The sequence below is a fragment of the Leuciscus leuciscus genome (assembly GCF_965113295.1).
Source record: "Leuciscus leuciscus genome assembly, chromosome: 21".
Taxonomy (NCBI): domain Eukaryota; kingdom Metazoa; phylum Chordata; class Actinopteri; order Cypriniformes; family Leuciscidae; genus Leuciscus; species Leuciscus leuciscus.
In genome coordinates, this window is record NC_138745.1 from 7,783,844 (window position 1) to 7,805,090 (window position 21,247).

Consider the following 21,247-nt stretch of genomic DNA (forward strand, 5'->3'; position numbering starts at 1 on the left):
AATTATTATTAGTAACATTTTAAATTAAATTATTATTAGGAACATTTTAAATTAAATTATTATTAGGAACATTTTAAATTATTATTAGGAACATTTTAAATTATTATTAGGAACATTTTAAATTATTATTAGGAAAACAAATTTTCTCAAGTCCAGCGAATTAGGCCACTGCTTTGTGGTACTTAAGGAAGCAGTTGCGGCCAGCATTGAGGCACAGATGGACCTTGCAGACCCTGCAGACCACGTTCGACCTCATGATATTCCCCTTCCGGCTGCAGTACTTGCAGGTCTGGCGGTTTGTGTAGACAGGGGCGTGGAACAGGGACATGTCAAACCGTACATGGATTGCTGGATTTGTGCTGCGGTGTCCCCGGACAGGTGTGGGGATGGCAACAGAAGTGCTGAGGCTGCCTTGAGATGCTGAGCTCCTTCGGGGATGCGACATTTTTGAGTCAATATCAAGCCCAGTTTGAGTTATTTGTTGAGTAACTGTGAAGTGCAGATCTACTGAAATATAAATAATAAGAAAAATAAGTGAGTAACATTGGACTGGTCTGTCATAACACTTAAGTGCTAAAAATATAAATCCTTTGAAATATTACTCAAATTATTAAAAATGTTTATTTTAATACATTACATAATTACATTACATTACAAAAAACACCAATACATGGTATTTAACTATGATAAAAACTGTTTCAAGGGCATAAAACTTACACATAAAGGGTAAATATATAATAAGAAGTGCAAAATATCATTATAAGTATTAAAAACTGTTATAAAGGTCATAAAACTGACCAAAACCACACATATTTCAATATCTATGGCTTGAAAATGTCTATAAATGTGTTACGTTTCCCACTGGATCACTTTATAATGTTATTCAAACCTGTGATAACATCCAATGCACTAGTAAATACTATTGTCCTACGTTATAATCATAGACTGTGGTTATAATGCATTATTTGTAGAAAAAATACCCTAGTACGGCTTTTCTAGACGCATAGGGCGTATGTCTAAATATGGACATGCGCTAATCTTACCTGAACAGGGCGTATGATCAAATATGGTCTCACCATTTTTCATGCCACAAATGTCAATACTTTCAAGAAATCTATGCAAACAACACCTATCTCAACATGTTGCACAACTATTCAACCATAGAATGTGTGACTTTCATCAACTCACCATTTTTTGTTTTGAAGTTATTAGCGCTGATGTGGGAGTAGGTAGTAGCGCATAACCTCACTTTCCAAATTCCGGAACGACACTGAAGTTTGAAATGCTCCGCGCAACTTCTGATTGGTCAGATGCCATCATGTGACTATCAGTGACGTAGCCTGATCTTTGCTGATTGGCTAGGAGAAATCTATGCGCTCATATGACAACGCAAACAGGCAGGGGAGACTCCGTTTGAATGCGCGATTAAGTTACCAAATATGGTTCCTCGCCCGATAAAGGGTTTTAAGAGGTGAATTTTCAAGAGGTGAAACGTGGTTTCACTGTTCCACAGCTAGGGCTGAACGATTAATTGCACTTTACATGTAATTGCACTTAATTCGAGATGGCTTATCGCGATTTTAAAATCGCAAAGGCTGCGATTATTTTTTATGCGCAGCTTGTCATTGATGTATGGCTCTGTAAACGCTGCTCCATCTGAAAGCACTGTGAGTTTGAGTCACTTATAACGTGCATTTGAAAAAAACAACACGCGTCAAACATCTTTCCAAAACATGAGAAGCATTTATGAACCCATTTAATAACATGCATTTACTCCAAACTCACTTCATAACGACAGTTGAGCATCCTTCTGTGAGATATGATGTGCCTTCTTACACAGAATAAGGCAGTCGTGTATTTATAAGTCATGTTTAATCAAAGCGTTTAAATCTTCTGTTTATTCAGCTACAGCGATAGGGATTTCCTGGAATGATGAGCATTATTGTACTTCTGAGGCGGGGCAAATCGCGAGTGGTTTTATTGCGATTAATCGTTCAGCCATATCCACAGCATGTAATTGGCTGTTCACTATGATGTCACACCTAAACTCCTTAACTCAGGATCTAAGCCCGAGTTGACAGAGAAAGTTGATGATCTGTGTCATAACCTGATTGGAATGGTTTGGTTTTGTCAACTCGAAACAGCTATAGGCTACAGCTAAAATTATCTGTTGCACATTACTGGAGCCAAAAATATTGACTTATGAAACAATTTATCTGTCACCACAATGACTCATGTTAACAAGTTTAACACAAGTGCCAGTACTTTTCACAGTACTGTAGCTTTGCAGGAAGGTTTCTTCAAGCATCTTGGAGACGTTCCCGCAGTTCTTCTGGATTTAGTTTGTCTCAGTTTTTTCTGTTTCTTCATGTAATCACAGACGGACTCGATGATGGTGAGATCAGATCATACTGGCTGTTGTCAGACTCCTTGTGCATACACAAATCTCACTGGATTATTACAATAACATGCCTAAGACTTTTGCACAGTACTGTATATATATATATATATATATACGAATACCGATAAGATGGCTTTATTAACAAAACGAATAAACACGACATACACCATGGTAATAAATGAAATCTGACTCCTGCTGCTGATCGGTGCTATGATTCTCATTTGGCTCACGCTGCATTGAGCAGACGTGTTCAGTTTTTAATTGTAGTGTCTGTTCTTAACTAACTAACTTCTATTAATTTAACAAAATTATGTTTAATACTATGAAAAATCTAAACGACAGTGGGGGGAGGTGCCGTGGTGGACAGGTAATGAAATTGGTGTGTGGCTGAACACTGTGTAACACCGGTAACATCGACTATCACAACAAGTAATCCATTTTAAGTAATCTTGAGTCCCCCTTGGAGAACCATTGGTATAGATAATATTCAAGACAGACTTTGAGCAGCTCAGTAGGTCTAGGAGACAAGAAAACACATTTTCAAAGAAAGAAATGGATGCTGGCCCTAATTTAAAGATGAGGACAAAACTAATAAATCACATCGAATGCAACATACTAAGTGACATACTGAGGTATGAGCAAATCTAATCAGCAAGCAAGGTTCGTTTTGGTCAGTTTTTTGGCTCTAATTGGACGCAGAGAGGATGATCAGAGAGCATGTGGGACGTTGAATAAAAGCCAGAGGAGAGCATGGTCAGATGAAGATGATTGCTGCAGTTGATGCAAGACATGTCGAATGTTGGGATATAAATGGATGTCCTTCCACCCCTCATCCTTGCAGTCAGAGACAACAGGTCAGTTTATTCTTAAGAGTCCTCAAAAGCCTCCAACAAATCCAACTCTACCTTGACACCAAAATCCCACACTTTTTCCAGACTTATATTGCCTAGATCAATAGTCTTTCCATCCAACCGCCTAACTGTCACTCAAACGTAGCAATAATTACCCACAGATCCGAGCATCCCACCTTTGTCTTCTCACCTATATTGGGGACACTCAAGGGGATGCTAAACCAGGTTTGCTTGGTCATCCGTTGAGCCACAAACTTCATCGAGTTCTGACAATTAATCTATCCAGCAACCATTGCGGTAACCTCCAACGTACACTCGATCAACACCAGGGTCCTCACCCCAATACCTCACATTCACCGTACACAAAAGGAGCACAAGAACAATAATGAGGTGCTAATGTAATAATGATCACTGTGTAATGGTCCTCCAATGCCTTACAGGACTAAATAATGGTGAGAGGCTAAAGATGAAATCGTTCCTTTTTTCAGTGGAAGGCTATTTAGAATCATAATTCCAGCCATTTGAAGAAATTGCTGAGACAAGCGTTAAGTGAAATCGTCCTTGAGGTTACAGTTTTATTTGTTTCCTGCCATTGGAAAAATCGTTTATTTCATTTAGATGAATTTCCCAGCAGTTGCAGGGACATTCCAGATTTTGAGTATAGCGTGAGAGTAGTTTCATACATAAGTAATAAATATTTAATTAATAGATAAGTACAATCATAGCAACAACCTGAGAAATTATATATTCTATAGGGGTATAGAAGGTTTGACATCTCACAGGTTGGAATGAGTCATGCTTGGTTGTAATACATCTAAATACTTTTTTTTTTTTTTTTTTCAGGATTAATTTATTTAAAGATATTTAAAAACAATTCATACATACAAAGACTTGAATACACCAAGTGTTTGATAAGATTTGTTTTTGGGTGCATACTTTAAACAGACCAGGGTTATGCAACTGAAAAATCATCATACAATTCTAATAACAACCTTTGATTATTCTCACAAAGAAAAGTTTCCCTGTGATGCAACCAACATGCAATAAATAAATAAATGCAGTGAGAAGTCATAGAAAGGGCCCCTGCAGACCATCATGACTGACAATACGTGAAATCTATGAATTAATAATTCATGCATATATTTAGACCCCGCATAATTAGGGTGCACCAGAACCCCAACATTTTGTGTTTTAGATAAAGCACAACAGAATGGAAATTTTTACTAATTTTTACTCATGGCATGAGAGAAAAAAAAAAAAAGTGAGATGTGACAAAATGGCATGATTGCGTTTACATTGACTAGCGATTAAAAAATAGTACAAAATGAGAGAATGCAGCCCTTCGAAAGGAAGAAATAAAACGCATGCTTAAGTTGCTTCTCTTATTTCCCTTTAATGCACCACCATTACAGCCATCAGTTTGAAAACTCCAAAACTAGTCAACCTCAGCAATCATTTAGTCAGTTGTTGGACAAAAACTTGTCCATCTTGTCCATTCCAAGTAGATGATGTTTCATATGTGTACTCAGTACTTACCCAAGTAATTATATTGTGATTATAAACATGTATTGTGTAAAGTGTAACTAAGTGCATTAAACAACAGACAGAGAAGGAAGGAGAGAGAGGCAGAAGATTTTATATCTAAAACATTTATCACTATTTCCCTGTGACAACTTTGATTACAGTTTGAGCTTTCCAAAGTTGACACATTTTTAGTCAAATGATGATCCTTTATGTGGTGTAGCTTTCAAGGGGTTTTAAAGATAATGAGTGGATTTCAGAGACGGGAGGATGAAATGAGAGAAAATGGAGGAAAACAGCATATTATCTGTAATTTGAGGTAAAGGCAGCGTCGCATTGCATATATTAAGGAGGATAATACTCTTGGATGAATATGATTATTCTTTACTCTAATAATTGCGTAGAGATTCATAGCTGTAGGAGAGAAATTTCAAGGTAAATTGCAAAAGGAGAGATTACCACAAATCCTGCCAACTTATAGAAGCTCTGAAATAAGCCTAAGAGAAGCGATTTTCCTTAATTTGACCAAGCAAACACTTCTCCAACTTCTGGACAAAAGCTCAACTATTTCATCTATTTCTGCCATGATATGGTATTATAGACAAACAGAGAGAAGAGATTCACTCATACTAAAATACAATTGTTTGCTGAGATGATCTCCAAACATTGGAAAACCCAGACTCCGTTGGAACGGAGCGAGGGAATCGCACGCACCGTCCTCGCCACATACCCCCATCTCCATTTTAAAGCATTTAAAAAAAAATTGGGGTAATGTAAATGCTAAGGTAATATTCCACTTTATTATTTTGCAAACATTATAGGAATGTTACTTTTGAAAGTTCTTTGAATGTTCTAAAACAAGTATTAACATAAAAAAAAAAAAAACACAGATGAACATCCAACTTACATTTTTCATAAAAAAATGTTCTGTGAACAATGTATAAATAACTTTTTTTTTGTGCTAACATTTTGAGAACACAATTTAAGAGGACCTATTATGGCTCTTTTTACAAGATTTAATATAAGTCTCAGGTGTCCCCAGAATGGGTCTGTGAAGTTTCAACTCAAAATACCCCACAGATCATTATTATACCATGTCGTAAAAGCTTATTTTTGAGTGGAAGGAAAAACATGCTGGTTTCATGCATGTATCTTTAAATGCAAATGAGCTACTGCTCTCAAACCTCGCGTTCCAGAAGGAGCCTTTACAGCTCTTACCTCAGATACTCAAACATCTGTTTGGTTTTGATTATCATCTCTATCGCGGTCGAACTCACATGACATTGCAGTTCATCATCATGAACGTTTTTTATATATATATATATATATATGCATGCGTTTCAAGGCCTTATCGGTCTAAACTTTAGATATATGATTTTCTGAGCGCACACATCCGAAGCACACGCACAGAAAGCTGGATGTCAGATAGAGTGTCCCTTGAGTATTAATCTAAGTTCCCTTTCACATGTTATTGCGTTTAAACTGTCAAATACACACAAGTTTATGTCAAAAACCCACCAAGTTCACAGTCGGTTATGTCTGTGAACATAAACAGCAAGTAAAGAAATCACATGTGTATATTAGATCTGTGAATTAAAGTGAAAGCAGCATAATATACAGTACCTACTGATATATATGCTATAATATGAATCAAACAACAAAAGAAAAACAGAAAATCACCCACTGTTCTTGACTGAATAACTTTAGTTATCTAAGAATACATTTCTTACTTGAACGCTGCTGTTAAATGCTCTGGCGAGGAGATAAACACGACGGACTGTGTACAGGTCACTCAGGGCGGGGCCTATGCTAATAGAGCAGAGTCCGTCAACAGTAGTGGGCGAGGCCTACGCATATGTGATGTCACACTCCACACAAAGGCTTGTTCTGAGACTCTACTTATGATTTATGGGGATTAAAACAAGAGGAGTGGGTGGATTTCTACCATTTTATGGTGGTTGTGTACACACACTGCCGACACACACTTATGTTCAAACACCATGTAAAAGTGAATTTTGCATAATAGGTCCCCTTTAAAGACTAGATAGCTCTGACCAAACTTTCTATTACCATCACTGAAAGAATGATTGCTCATAACTTTGAGAGAATCATACCAGAACATTTAAGAGAACGTTCCCTGTTAGCTGAGTAGGAGGTCAGCAAAAGTGTTGACCCTTTATAACACCTGTAAGCTGTCCATTTTCTATTGAAACCTTCTTATTGCACCTCGGAATTTGAGCACACAGAACAGAGAGCAGATGAAGAGAGGATGAAAAGACAGTACTTGAAAAGGCCCATCAAAGAAGCAACGTACTGTACACCATCTGTGCATCTGCACCCTGGTGAGGTGCACCATGGGAGGTCTAAGATAAGTGTGAAGAACAAAAATTGCTTTCATCAGTGCAACATACACATAATTTTGTCCCAAAATGTTCTCCTGTGGATCGGAGCAAATCTGTTCACATTAATCATTGTCAATTAGTCACTGTCATTTAGAAAGGAAACCGCACAGGAGAGTTGCGCCACTTTTGTACACTGTATTTCAATCTGCCTCTTATTAACTAACCCCCACAATACAGTTTAACCAGGAACTCTTTGCACTGTATCATGAGTATTAAATTAAGTCATTTGTCAGTTTTTTTTTTTTGCTTTTTTTTCTGCACAAGCACACCTCTTTTAAATGTAAAAGATCATTACCACAAAATAATGGCAAGAAAACAGGTCTTTGTTTAGAGTTGTCCTTGCATGGTCAGTGTATTCACAACCAAATGACTCTTATGAACCAGTTATTTTTAGTCATTAAAGCGCAGCGCTGCTTTGTGTACAGCAATAACCAAGGAAATGCTTTTTCGCAACTGGTCCATAAGTGCCACCTACTGTCAGATTTGCTTTTTCATTCAGTACTTTCAGATGTTTTTATTTTGAGCAGGTATGATTTATATTGCATAATTTCAAAAAAGCTAACGTCAGAGCTTTTTTTCTTTTCTTTAAATCTATAAATGATACCATCTAATTTAAAACAAAAACAACTCATGCTACATGTGTGTAGCATATTTGTTTGGATCTTGATTAAAATGCAGTGGTTGCCTTTCATTTAGGACCAGATCGGTCTGTAATAGTGCAAATAGACCAATAAATTAGCTTAAAAACAAGACATAAATCGGCCATGAAAAATCATGATTGGTGCATTCCTAAATTTAACCAAACTAAATCAAATTAAAATCAAATAAAGAACTTGCGAACCAAAATCTTCCACAACCCAGCATTCAGAACAGACCTGCACGATCAGGAATTGCACCATTCAAATTGCATTCAGCCCATTTTTATGAACATGTTTATGTTATTACCATAATGGCATAATTCCTTTGGTTAATCAGCAACAAAACAACAACAACATGCCGCATTGAGTGGGCGCAATTCATTTTTAGTGAATTGTCCATCACAGATAATCTGAGCCAAACCAAAAATTGGCAGACTTGATTTTCATGACTAAATTCAAGTGCTGTTAAGAATTCTGACCACACACCTTCAAACTCACTGACCTTCATTTTAGTTTCATGAAATGCTGCTAAAAAAAGAAACCAACAAGACTTACCATTAGGGCTCTCCTCATCTATGGCTACAATGGTGGCAGGTGGGCCTGTTCTGGAGAGCTTGCACTCTGAAAAGCAAGGACACAGAGTAAATGGAAATAAGGAATGGAAAAAAAGAAACATCAGAATTTCATCCAGTCTAGACCACGATGTAACTCATACTAAACAAGACATTTCAATTTCAGCTCACATTAAGTCACACAACCCACACATAAAAAAATAAAGATCTATGAGTACTGTAACCTATCCACCACTGCTACCGCGGGACCACAAGTCAAAGATAGATTTACAAAATGATTTCTTTATGTGTATAGAGAGAGCTGTTACCACTGGGGTTGCGAAGGGTTAATAGAGGTGTGCTCTCATGCCCGATGAGAGAACAAAAGAGTAACAGAAAGATAAGATACATTGTCTTACCCTCATACTGCCAGTCTGGAGTTACAGATAGTGTCATCGGCAGAGAGCAGGAGAAGGATGGAGTGACAGAAAGGTGGGGAAAGACAGAAGAAAAAAAGAGAAAGAAGCACAAAATCAAATTTTCATCCAATGCTCATGAGATAAGACAGAGAAAATAACCAAAGAGTAGAGACATATACATGGAGAATATTAGAAGACAAGCAGTGCAAGTGGTGTTCATTTGAGTACATTTATTTTCTAATGGACCTCAAGGTGATCATATAGTAAGTGGACCACAAACTTTCCCTTTTTGGCAAAAACATAACAATACATATAATTCACTGCAGTTTCTAGCTGAAATAAACACTAGTGGCAGTAAAACACCAACAACTTTTATTCATTTTCACACAAATTATGATTAAAGGGGCAGATTATCAATTCATAAAGAATTATTTCCAAATCAATAGAGCATACATTTTTTAGCACTTAACAGACATTTAATTTCCAAACTACTACAATATGTACACCAACCAAATTAATAAAACATTGCCAGATCCGTCAAGTTAATAATATGTTTTGAAAATACTGAACATGCTTGTAGTGCCACTCCCTGGACATTTTACTTTGAAAATGTCACAAACATAACCAGAAATTTCACAAAACATTTCCCTTTTCTAGAAATGTTGCTACAGGCATATTTCCAGTGAGCCTGGGTTGCTAAAATCAGAGGGAAATTAAAAGAATGTTAGTCTAGCCTAAATCCCAACCCTTTACCTTACACAAAACTAATTACAAACTTAAAACCCAGTTGGTGGTAAACACATTTGATTCAATACCAACAAAAATGTTGATCCAGGAAAATGGCTTAATTGGCAAGACTATTGTCACAAATGATCTGGACCATGAGTTGGGCAATTAGGGCAAATTGTACCCAGATCAATATCTTCAAGATTTCCTGGAACACCAATACTTTCATTCTAAGAAAGCCCTTAACCACACAGTACATGCCTCCATCTAACCTTAACCATTAACTTGAAGTCTAAAAACCGATGAAAATATAGAGTTGATAAGAATTATTTTTGAATCTCAACCCCAGCCTTAAACCTTGCCTTAAACTCTGGTTGATAAGACTAACAAGAGCCCCAACCACAACCTTAACGTTAACCCTAAAATCAAATCACAGATTGATAAGAATGTTCAATACAATTCAATTCAAATGTATTTGTATAGCGCTTTTCACAATGCATATTGTTTCAAAGCAGCTTTACAGAAAATGCATGTGTCTACATTACAATTTAGAGTGATCTGTTATCAGAGGTCACTGTGTCCAAGTTATGTATTTCAGAAATGTGCAAATACAAATCACACAGTTGGCTAATAATATATTAATTTAAACAATGTATTAATTTATGGCAGAAACATGGCTCTTCACAGGTGTTGGGGCATCTGAAGTCTTCATAAGAAGCTGGATCCAAAATGGAGCTGACACTCAGTAGTTACCTCGTTCTTCACACTCCAACCCGCAAATGGTTAACGTAATTTTGTTCCATGACCAACAAGGATGATGATCCTAAACATGTCCCATTTGTCCAAATCGCTGTACAGCTTGACAGCAAAATGGGCTGCAAACAGTTTGAGTCCGATGCAATTTCTAGATCAGTGCTACATGTATTAAGAACAACAAAGAGATGATTGACATACATATAATTGTTCCTGACAGTATAGCGATTGCATTTTTCAAAGCCATTGCCTTGCCATTAGCAAATGTTCTTCAGACATGTCACATCTTGACGTTACAAGAGAGACAATGGAAACCTTCAAATTTAGTACAGTCCACTTTTGAATTTTGCAGTCAAAAGAAACGGCAAAAAATCAAAAACAAAAAAGAAGAAAAAAAAAAAGAAAGAAAGAATGGACTGCTTTTTAACCAGAAAAGCAACAAGATGTTTAACAAGGTATCTCCTAAATCCACAACTTCTAATCATCCAAGTATCTCTTAAATCCTCAATTTCTAACTTCTAACCTTGTACCATCCAACTAATTCTACTTTGAGCTTCAACTGCATTTTGCTGCTGCGTGCTTTATTTCGCCCCAGCAGTGCAGAAACTGACTATCCCGCTCTCTTGATTTACAGTGGCAAGCAATGAGACAGTGCTACGCTGCAGTCCTTGAGTGACTGATTTGATTAACATGCTCCTTCACGGTAGGCAAGACCAGATCTACGACTGCTGTTGCTCGCTGTTGCTAGCGGGAGGAATCCGGTCTCAACTCGCTGGCTTTTCTCCACCGGTCTCTCCTCCTTACGTACCCTTATCCGAAAATTAATGGCAAGTTATGAGAAGAAGACAGTAGACTATAAATCATACAAAATCGACACCATGAATTCTGCAACACAGATCAGTGATTATGAACAAAATGGGTTTTCTTCAGGGGCGCCAAACCGCGCTTCATTCACAAAAGAGGACAAGTAGGAAATTAACTGTCCCATTACGCAAAGGTTAATAGTCTGAAGAGCAAATGAAGGTCAAGTCTACAGTAAAAGTTCCTGGGATTGATTTGCTGTGTTGTGACGACGACCGTTTGCATCTGTGCTTGTGTCTCCAAGTCCTGTCTCTGGCCTGCCGCTCATGAATTAGAGATTGATAGCATTTGTGTGGCGTTACCTAACATAAGAAGTGCTGACACATTAAACCGAGGCAAGCTGGGCTCTCTTAGCAACTAGGCCTATGATGGCGAGCAGGGTTTCAAAGGAAAGACAGACTATCTTGTGTTCCCATTAAAGATTCATGGCTGTGGGGCCCTTTTATACTGAGCAAAGGAAAAGCATGACTCAGGCAGAAGCATAGTTATCATTGATGAACTTGGGACAAATTGGGTTCTAAGTAGCACCCTAGACCAATAAGCTTTTATTTTCTTTCTTTTAGCCTAAGACGTGACCTACATTTATCTCAGCTTCAGCTGAGGTGAGAACCACAGTATAGAGTTTCTGTAGTCTCTGAGGCCAAGTCTAAGCTAATCCGGATGCATTTGAAAACGCATCTTTCTCTTTATGTTTTGACCTTGGGTCCACACTGAGATGGCGTTTTTGTCCTGTGAAAAACTAAGTGGATAAAATTGCTTCATATTGTATAATGTGGACTGTGTTAACAGAGGTAGTTGAAAATAACGATGCATGTTTAGTCATGTGACACATATTGTACAGATCAATGCGATTGTCTCATTTCGAAGGCTGTGTCCCCTGGAGGTCACATTTGTCGACCGCATACATCATAACGGATGTCTTATTTCAGAACAGTAACCATTATTAATATGTGCCATTCACTGTCTCAGACTGCTAAAGATATGTTACTTTGTACAGTCTTTAAATTATATTCCTGGAAAAATGATAGAAAATGTACTCGCAATTGATGCCCTATGGCATATCATGAGGCCAATTGCGTTTCAGACAATATAATTAGTGCCTATTCAGTGCGACCTGAACGCACCAGGTGAGAGATTTTGCTAATAAAGTGATCTTGCCATAAGAACAGAGTGAGAACTTTATTATGTATGGTCTCTCATCATCTCAGTGAGCTTTTATTATGTTTTATGCATGTGCAGTAAGATGATTTAAGCATCTTCCAACGTTTCAGCGTGGGCTGGAAACTTTTGGAAAATGCTTGAAAACGCTAGTACTGTATGGATGGAGAGCGTTTTGAAACAAAAACTCCATTCTCAAATCTATCCGGATTTGTGTAGTGTAGCTTGAAGCTAGTAAACAAATATGACACTGTTAAAGGGATAGTTCACCCAAAAATGAAAATTTTGTCATCATTTACTCAACTAAATATGGCTTTGGAACAACATGATGGTCTTTCTTTTGTCAACCACAAAAAAAGAGGTTGTCAGGATGTTCTGGCAGCTCTTTTCCATATAACAATAAGTGTTGTCCATAGGTAATCCATACCAGGGTTATAATAGTTAACTGAAACTACAAACATAAAATAAAATAAAATTCAGTATTTGAAATGCAAAAAAAAAAAAAAAAAAAAAACGTTAACAGTATTTTATTTTAGCTAGTTGCCAATGCAACACTTCTAATTTTCATTTAGTTTAACTTGATGTACTAAATTAACTTTAAAAAAAAAACTTTTTTTTTTTAAACGCACAACAAAATTAATTTTTTTTTTACTAGAATTAAAATAGAAATAGAAAAACAAATCAAATTCAAATATAAATGAAATAAAAATAATATGTCAATGATACTAAAATAGCACTGGTCCATACAACTAGTGCACTATATTCCAACTTTTCTGAAATCATTCCATTTCTACGTCTCAGCTTTGCGTGAGGAACATTTAAGTCATTATTAGATAATCTCTTTGCCATTTATGGAGCTTTATAGCCCATGGTCACACTTCACTGTATGGAAAAGAACAGTGTAAACATTGATCCACAAAAAAACAAAACAAAAAAAAACAAGTATTTGATTGATTGATTGTGAGGGTGAGTAAATGTCAGATTTGTAATTTTGGGTGAAGCATTCTTTAAATGTATGGCACCAGGTTTCACTGCAAAATCAAAGGTGTAAAAACAAGACGATGAGAGTCGGTCTTACAAATGCCTTAGATAACACACCTCTGAAAACTTGGAGTGGAGCCAATGGGAGTAATCACAAAAAAAAAAAAAAAAATCAATACTCAGCAACAAGCCAGCAAACAGGAAGGAAAGGATGAGGACAGGAAGGATGCAACGAGATACAGGCAGATGAAGAAGTTGGATGAAATATATATATATATTTTTTTTTTTTTTAATAAATGAAATAATCAATGAAGAACAATTTTAAATGATGATAATCAACTTTTAATAATTGAGTACAATGTTGAAGTAAAAAGAAAGAAAACTTAAGTCTAACAATTAAGAATCTAAATTCTATAATCTGATATTCTGAGTATAATCATCTTTGCCAGAAGAGAACACAAACGAAGGGCCCTTATAGCAGTGAGCTAGAAGAGTAGAGTAGAGAAACAAGAGCAACGAACATATACAGTGTGTTTTGGTCTGATAAGAAAAGGTCAAACGAATGATCCACTGTGTCACAGTGCGATATTTACCGCAGGTCGTCGTGACGGTTCGTCGTGACTGTAGCAAATATAAACGAACATAGATATACGAAGTGTGGTTTAGAACAAAGACAGCAAAGCTAGCACTTTTCAAATAACATATCTTACGGAAAAGAGACCTAGTACATCAAGCACACCTGGTACCGTAAATTAACTAATCCTGAAAAACATTATCGCCCAGGCAGTAGTTGGAAAGTGTCCAATATCTGACAAAACACAAGTACCAAAATATCTCTTAACATATAGGAACATGTAATTACAACAAATGAATAACACAACATTGAATAAAATGGACTAGAGTAAAAGATAAACATAAATGAGTGAATACTTAAATACTTCATATGATGAAGGTCCACTTATGAGGTATGAATACATGGATACGTGTACCATTGTTTGACTATGGTGATGTGTATAGGAATGCACGTAAAGGTGTTCTAGAACAATTAGATTTGTTATATCATGCAGGTTTTAGACTGATTACTAATGCACCTTATAGAACACATTACTGTGAACTGTATTCCCTTTTAAATTGGACGTCATTATATATTAGACGGGAAATACACTGGTATATTTTTATTTAGGCTATAAAGTCCTATTAGGTTTGTTACCCAAATATCTATGAGAGTTGCTGCAACCTCATATTAGTACGTATTCAACCAGATCATCTAATCATATTCTTTTAATTATCCCTAGGAAGAAAACTGTTTATGGTCGTTCCGCTTTTGGTTTTTTCTGCTCCAAATGATTGGAATGTGCTACAAAAGTCATTAAAATTAGAGACATATATTTCAATCTCTGCATTTAAAAAAAACTGTGTTTTTATTACAGCCTGTAAATGTTTTAAATGAATGTATATGTGTGTGTATGGTAATGTATATTTGTACGACTTTCAAGAGATTTGAACTCTCCTGCCAGGCGGTTGTTGAAAATAAGAACTTGTTCTTAAGAGACTTATCTGGTTAAATAAAGGTTAATAATAATAATAATAATAATTTAAAGATCAAATTGATAAGTAATACATCATAAATGAATAATATGGATAGAAATAATATATATAAAGAATATAATCATAAACATTGACTTTTTGGATACACCAGATACAGATCTCTGAAGAGCGTAGATGTTACAAAAATGTTTGGTTCATTACTGAGGTTTATCATAATGTATCAGTATGCTGTTTTAACGTGATACAAATAATATCAACCTCTAAATTGTTCATTAAAGATTGTCTGAATACCTGGTGACAGTCATATTTTCATTTAAATATACTTTTTCTTTTCTTTTTTTTTCTTTTACTTTTTGCCCTTATTAGTTAAAAACTGTAATCGAAACCGAAAAATACTATAATATCTAAACTTAAAGGTATAGTGGAGGATTTTTTTTTCCGGGTGGATCATCAAGACTATTGATGGCTACAGACATTCTGGCGATATGTTTACGTAAGGCCGTCGTACGTGCTCGTCCTTTCTGCGCATGCGCACTTTCAGGTGTATATGTGTGGTGAGCTATGGTTTCAGCCATTCATTGAAGCTCGCCGTTCTCACCGGGTTTTTTCAAAATGTCTGAGGGTCGCAAGAGAAAAAGTGTCTACGAATTGTATGACAAGAAGAGAAAGGCCTCTGAAGAAAGAAACAAGACCAGTGTTTTTGGGAGAATATTTCACACGCTGGCATGCGCTAAAAGCACAGATGCCTCAGTCGCGAAGTTTCTACTCGACAGGTAAAGTTTGGCATGCTATTTGGAGAAATCCATTTAAAATCACTGCTAGTAAAAGTTAATGTAAGCTATGATTAGCGATGCTAGCGTTTAATAGGCGTTCCCTCTCGGGAGCAGGTAGAGTGTTGCGCATGTGCATTTTTTCAAAAAGTGGAGAGGGCGGGTCTTTTCTAAAATTCGGGAAAATCCTCCGCTATACCTTTAAGTTAACACCATATTTGCCATTTCCCTCTTCTGCAGACATGCATGAAACTTTAGTACATAAAATCTTCCATGATGCATCTGAGACTGCTCTGATCTAACAGGTTTAAGGCAGTTCTGAATGCAAAAGGGGGTCCAACCTGTTACTAGCAAGGTGTAAAGTGGCCAGTGAGTGTATATGTACGTAATGAATAATATATATATATATATATATATATATATATATATATATATATATATATATATATTATGATGGATTTTCATATTTCAGGATTGGCACAATGGTCAAATCGATCCATAAATGGCACTTGAAAAGGTGCAAGATGATTAAATTATGGTAAAAAGATTCCAGTTTTAATGTGACCTTCATGTGACAAAATAAGTACATTAATAGAAATTAATAAAAAAACAACCCATGAGAAATTAAAGTGCTCAAAATATAATAAACATGCTTTCATATTCTTATATATTCACTGATACAATGCTACACAGTTTGTTTTTTGCATAGTCACAGTTTAATATGCATTACTTGTAGAAAACATTTGTCTCTGCAGAAACCATAATGACTTGGCATGACAGTAAGATAGATGCTAATTTCATGCAGATAGTGATGTAGAAAATTTGCACAATGCATCTCCAGCTTGTCTAAAAGCAACTAGATTCTCTTATCACGCACACTAAGCATATACTGTCACATTGGATGCCACTGGAACGCAGATGTCTAATTCCTAGTGTTTTATTGATGTAGCACACTGATATGAAATCAGAGGAACTCTCTATAATGATATTTCTCCCCAATTTCTCTTGAACACACTCTATATGTTATTGTTGGAGACAATTTGATTTTTGTTGTTGTTGTTGTTGTTGTTTTACCTAGAGTATTAACTAAATGGTTACCCCCCCCCCCCCCAAAAAAAAAAAAATTCCCCCATTTATTTAACACAAAATAATAATATTTCAAGAAATATTTTTTTCACATAGCTCTATTCAACAGTAGTTTATAGTTTCCATAGCCATTAAGACTCAAAAATGACAGAAATTCACAAAAGTAGTATAAATAATGTTTGAGTTATATTCAAGTTTTCTGAAATCATAAATCATCTTTGTATAAGAATTTTGGTAATTTTTCATTGATGGTCGCCCCCTCCATTAAGCTGTCAGTTCTGCAGCTGAATGCTTAATGACCCCCATATAAACAGTTTAATCCAGTTCAAATTGAAAGTAACTATAAGGTAAGGTGGACTCCTCCCTTAGTGGTTTTGGAAGCTGTGATTTTTGAAATCTTAATGCAACACCAAGCAGTGACATTCTGGAGAATTATGGGTTGCCAACTTTATGGCAACAGGGGGCATTTTTCTGTTCCATGATGACATTTCCTCCGTGCACAAAGTCCATATAGAAATAGTTTACTCTTTGTCCTCACAGATATGATTGGAAAAGCCAATTGTCCATATAGTGTATCACTAAGCCACTCATTTAACCTACAGTAAGTCTGTCTGGGTTGAAGACTTAATTTGCATTTGACCTCCAGGCTTAATAAGGTCTAAACAAGGTGTGTAGGATCTACCATCTTTCCCACATTATAAGGTAAAATAATATTTTGGGAAATATGGTAGATTTTACAGACCCTGTTTACACCTGGTATTTTGGTCGATCCGATCTCAAGTAGACATTCTGTCTCTTCTGTCTGTCTCACATTGCGTAATCAGTCTCTTTTGTCCACTTTCGACCACTTCGGTCCTGATTTCTTTGAGGGGAGAGTGTATGGGTGGGTAAATGTATGGGCTTTTTCAGATCTTTCGATCTAATGGACAAAATAAGCTCACATAAATTCCATAAGAATGCAACAGGTCATGAATGAAAAAAAACTAAGCTTTCGTTTCTGCTCTGCGAAAGCGTGTTAGAAATCAGGAATGATGAGAGAACATTGCGCTTGGTACGTTTTTCGTCTTCAAACCAAACTTAGGTCTTCAGCCGACAAATTTTGAATCCTGCCTGGCTAGAGCGCTTCCTAAAATGTTTATGCATTAAGTCAGTAGGCAGAGAGCAAGCGCCTGCTCTTTTGTGGCTGTCCGAACACATTCGACCACACGAGCGTTCACACTACGAAAGCAATCTGGTCGAATGTGTTTGCGACTACCTCTGGAAGTGGTCGAAGGTGGACCAGGTCAAAGCGTTTTATAACCCGTTTACACCTGTATTTAGCGTTGTCCACTTGTGATCGGACTGACAAAAATGCTTCTTAATACCAGGTGTAAACAGGGCCACAGCTTTAGCTGTTTTTTGTTGCTTGAGTAAAATGGAGCTGTATTCCAATAGATGCCAAAACTCATTCAGTTTGATGGCAGTTTTCAGACAAAACCAACAGAGAGGATCATTTACTGTGAGACTCTACTTGTCACTGACTTAATCTCTCAAACTGTCTCTGCTGTGGTTCCTGTCCTTTACATGGAGGTCTAGAGAGAGCATTGAATAGCATTCCCATTCATCTCGATGGCAGTAGCTTGCCTGATATATTATTTATACTTGTCCATTGAGAAAAACCTTTTTTAGAACAGTATGTGTAGTTGTAGCTTCTAACTGGCCAATGCTAACCAGCTAAACCTTGTTCTTTTGGTCCACTAAGTTTTGATACTATTAGATATTGTATGTTATCTGGTGGATTCTTACCCCTGCGGACTTGAACTGAACAGCTGACACTTCCCATATTGCAGTGTGCGAAAATACAATTACACAATCACTTGAACCAAGACCACTAGAGTTCGGCGGTCCAGCTTCCCAGGCGGTTTGTCTTTCGCCCCCGAAGTTTCAGATGCACCCGCTCCATTCAGGGACATGGTTCTGCCAGAGTAGGTCAGCTAGGCACGGTGTCCACTGAATGCTAACTAAGGACAAGGCCGAGATTCATTCCAAGAAATATAATCTCATCCATTTTTCATCAGGCTGTATGAATTCGCAGCTCAGACATGCTTCATTGCTAAACATTTCAGTGGTCATTAGAATTGCAATAATGTTTCCCTTCAGGGACGCCACGCGGTGTGAGTCAACATGTTTATATTGTATCAGGTCAGAGCTGTTCATAATGCATAATACACTGCAGACCCATTGGAGTTGATGATGATTTCTCCACTCAAAAGAGGTCAGTCCTCATTTAAAGACTTAAAAGTAATTTAAAGTAAATTTGGCTTGTGGATTAAAGTTATGGGATACATAATGAGCAAAAACCAGCCAGTTATTGTACGTGTGTCATCACTGCAATTCCCTCCTCGTCTTCCTTCCAATCATTGCGCCCTGGCATGCATTAACACCCAGAACAGTTTCAATTAAAATTATAAAACACTCATGCAAACTTTTGTACTTTCAAATTCAAAACAAATTAAATTGATTGGAAGTTTTTTTGCTGAGTGCTCATCTTCACGCTTATTTTCTGGCAAGAGCTGTGACTTACTGTAAGCACAAGGGCAGATTGATGTATAGGAGACGTGAAAAGGACCGATCAGCAGACAGTAGTGAATGGCTCCCCGTGGAGACATCCATCCCACTCAGAAGGTAGAAGTTCAGAACTTTGACCTTAGCTGTGATGGATGTGTCCCGCTGGACAACCAGCCATGTGCTGCAGTGTGTTGACGTGGATGTCATTCCTGCACTGCACTGTCCTTTTATTTTTCTAGAGATTCTTCATAGAAACCCTGGGGCAGTAAAACCATATACCACAGATACTCAAATTGCAGAGCTCAGGGGTCACTTTCAGAAAATGCAGGGTGTTCAGGGGCCTGTGAACAAAATGACCTGGTAAAAGAAGTATCTATCTATCTATCTATCTATCTATCTATCTATCTATCTATCTATCTATCTATCTATCTATCTATCTATCTATCATAGAATTCTATTCTGTTATAAAAATGGAAAATACTCAACAAATTCACTATAATTCATTTTTATCGTCCAGGGGTGCGTTTCCCGAAAGCATCGTTAGCCAACTATGGTCGCAAGTTTTTTGTTAAATTGTCTATTTTGCTATCAAGCTTTTGACATTTGTGTGCTATTTTCTTGCAGTCTGTCACTATGCACAAATCACTGATTACAGTATTTGCATTTCCTAATGCTTTGCTTTACAATTATTAAAAGGGGAATAATAATTGTGAAACCTTTTGTAAATGCATGTGATTACACGACCACATAAATGTAATTTAAAATATACTAAGTTGCAGAGGTGGGGGACTTGAGTCGGATTTAAGTCGCAAATTTTAGGACTTGAGACTTGCTTGACAAATATTTATAAAAGACTTGACTTTGACTTTGACTTTATATTCATGACTTGAGACTTGACTCGGACTTGAGTTAAATGACTCGAAATAACTTGTATTCTGTTTAATAAATATCTGTTTTTGAACGCACCGCAACCTAACCATGTGACGCAGCAGGCAAGCAGAGAGTGCTAACAGGCTTGTTCGACTTGAACTGGCGCTCAGGCGCTGCACAGACTAGGGGTGAAACCGGTACATGTATTCGTATTGAACCGAAACGGTACGGGCGTCACGGTTGATGCATTAATTTACACGGTATAAAAATAAATAACACTCACGTGCAAATTAATGAATGTAATGCGGAACTACGGAATGTAATGCGGAACTACTGTTAGATACGCGGGTTCTTAATGGTCACCTAATCTGTCCTGCCTTAGCTCTGTGGCTATAATGAACAGGCTGCGAGTGCGATGTCAAGATTGCAATGCTAAAATATGTTGCGTGTGTGTGTGTGTGTGTGTGGGTGGGTGTGTGTGAGAGAGAGGCGTGGGCGCGATCGAACAGTGGAAACATAAAAACATTCTCTGTCATTTAGTTCATAGTACAGGACATCATTCAAACTGCAAAGTGTTTACTTATATTTGTGTACACTCGCAATAAAACACAACCTTGTGCTTTTGTCAAACTGTAAACTTTTGTTTTGCAATCGTACACTGTCTAATAATTGGTCTTCCGTGTTAGACTTTGAGTGAAAAGCCTATGGATAGTTTTTGGGGATGCACATAAAAGATTGTATACACCTTCACACACACAAATAAAATAATTCATACAGACTTGCGAACCCAACCATGCATCCACAAATAAACAAAGCAAAACAAACAAAAAAATTATAAAAACATCGAACTTGCAAGCACAACCATGCACATGCAAACAAACAATACACTCTTCATTCATACAAATGCACACACATTCACTCACAAATATTAATCACACTCAAATTACCTCTCTCTCTCTCTCTCTCTCTCTCTCTCTCTCTCTCTCTCTCTCTCTCTCTCTCTCTCTCTCTCTCTCTCTCTCTCTCTCTCTCTCTCTCCCCACACACACACACACTCTCTCTCACACACACACACACACACACAGACACACGGAAATAAAAAATAAAACAGTCAAACTCAACCATGCACATGCAAACAATACACTCTTCACTCATACATATGCA

At 36.9% G+C, this 21,247-nt stretch overlaps 1 protein-coding gene across 2 annotated transcripts in view; it reads right to left on the reverse strand.

Annotated features, from left to right (window-relative positions):
- pcdh15b (protocadherin-related 15b) overlaps positions 1-21,247 on the reverse strand; it is a 225,185-nt gene that overhangs the window by 186,874 nt on the left and 17,064 nt on the right. For both annotated transcript variants that reach the window (XR_014201008.1, XM_082151481.1), the window contains exons 3-4: positions 8,784-8,798; positions 8,369-8,434 (exon numbers count right to left, since the gene is read on the reverse strand). Coding sequence is in view for 1 of the 2 variants with exons in the window: in XM_082151481.1 (XP_082007607.1) it covers positions 8,369-8,434; positions 8,784-8,798 (81 nt within the window). In the remaining variant the exon portion in view is untranslated. The remainder of the gene's footprint in view (positions 1-8,368; positions 8,435-8,783; positions 8,799-21,247) is intronic.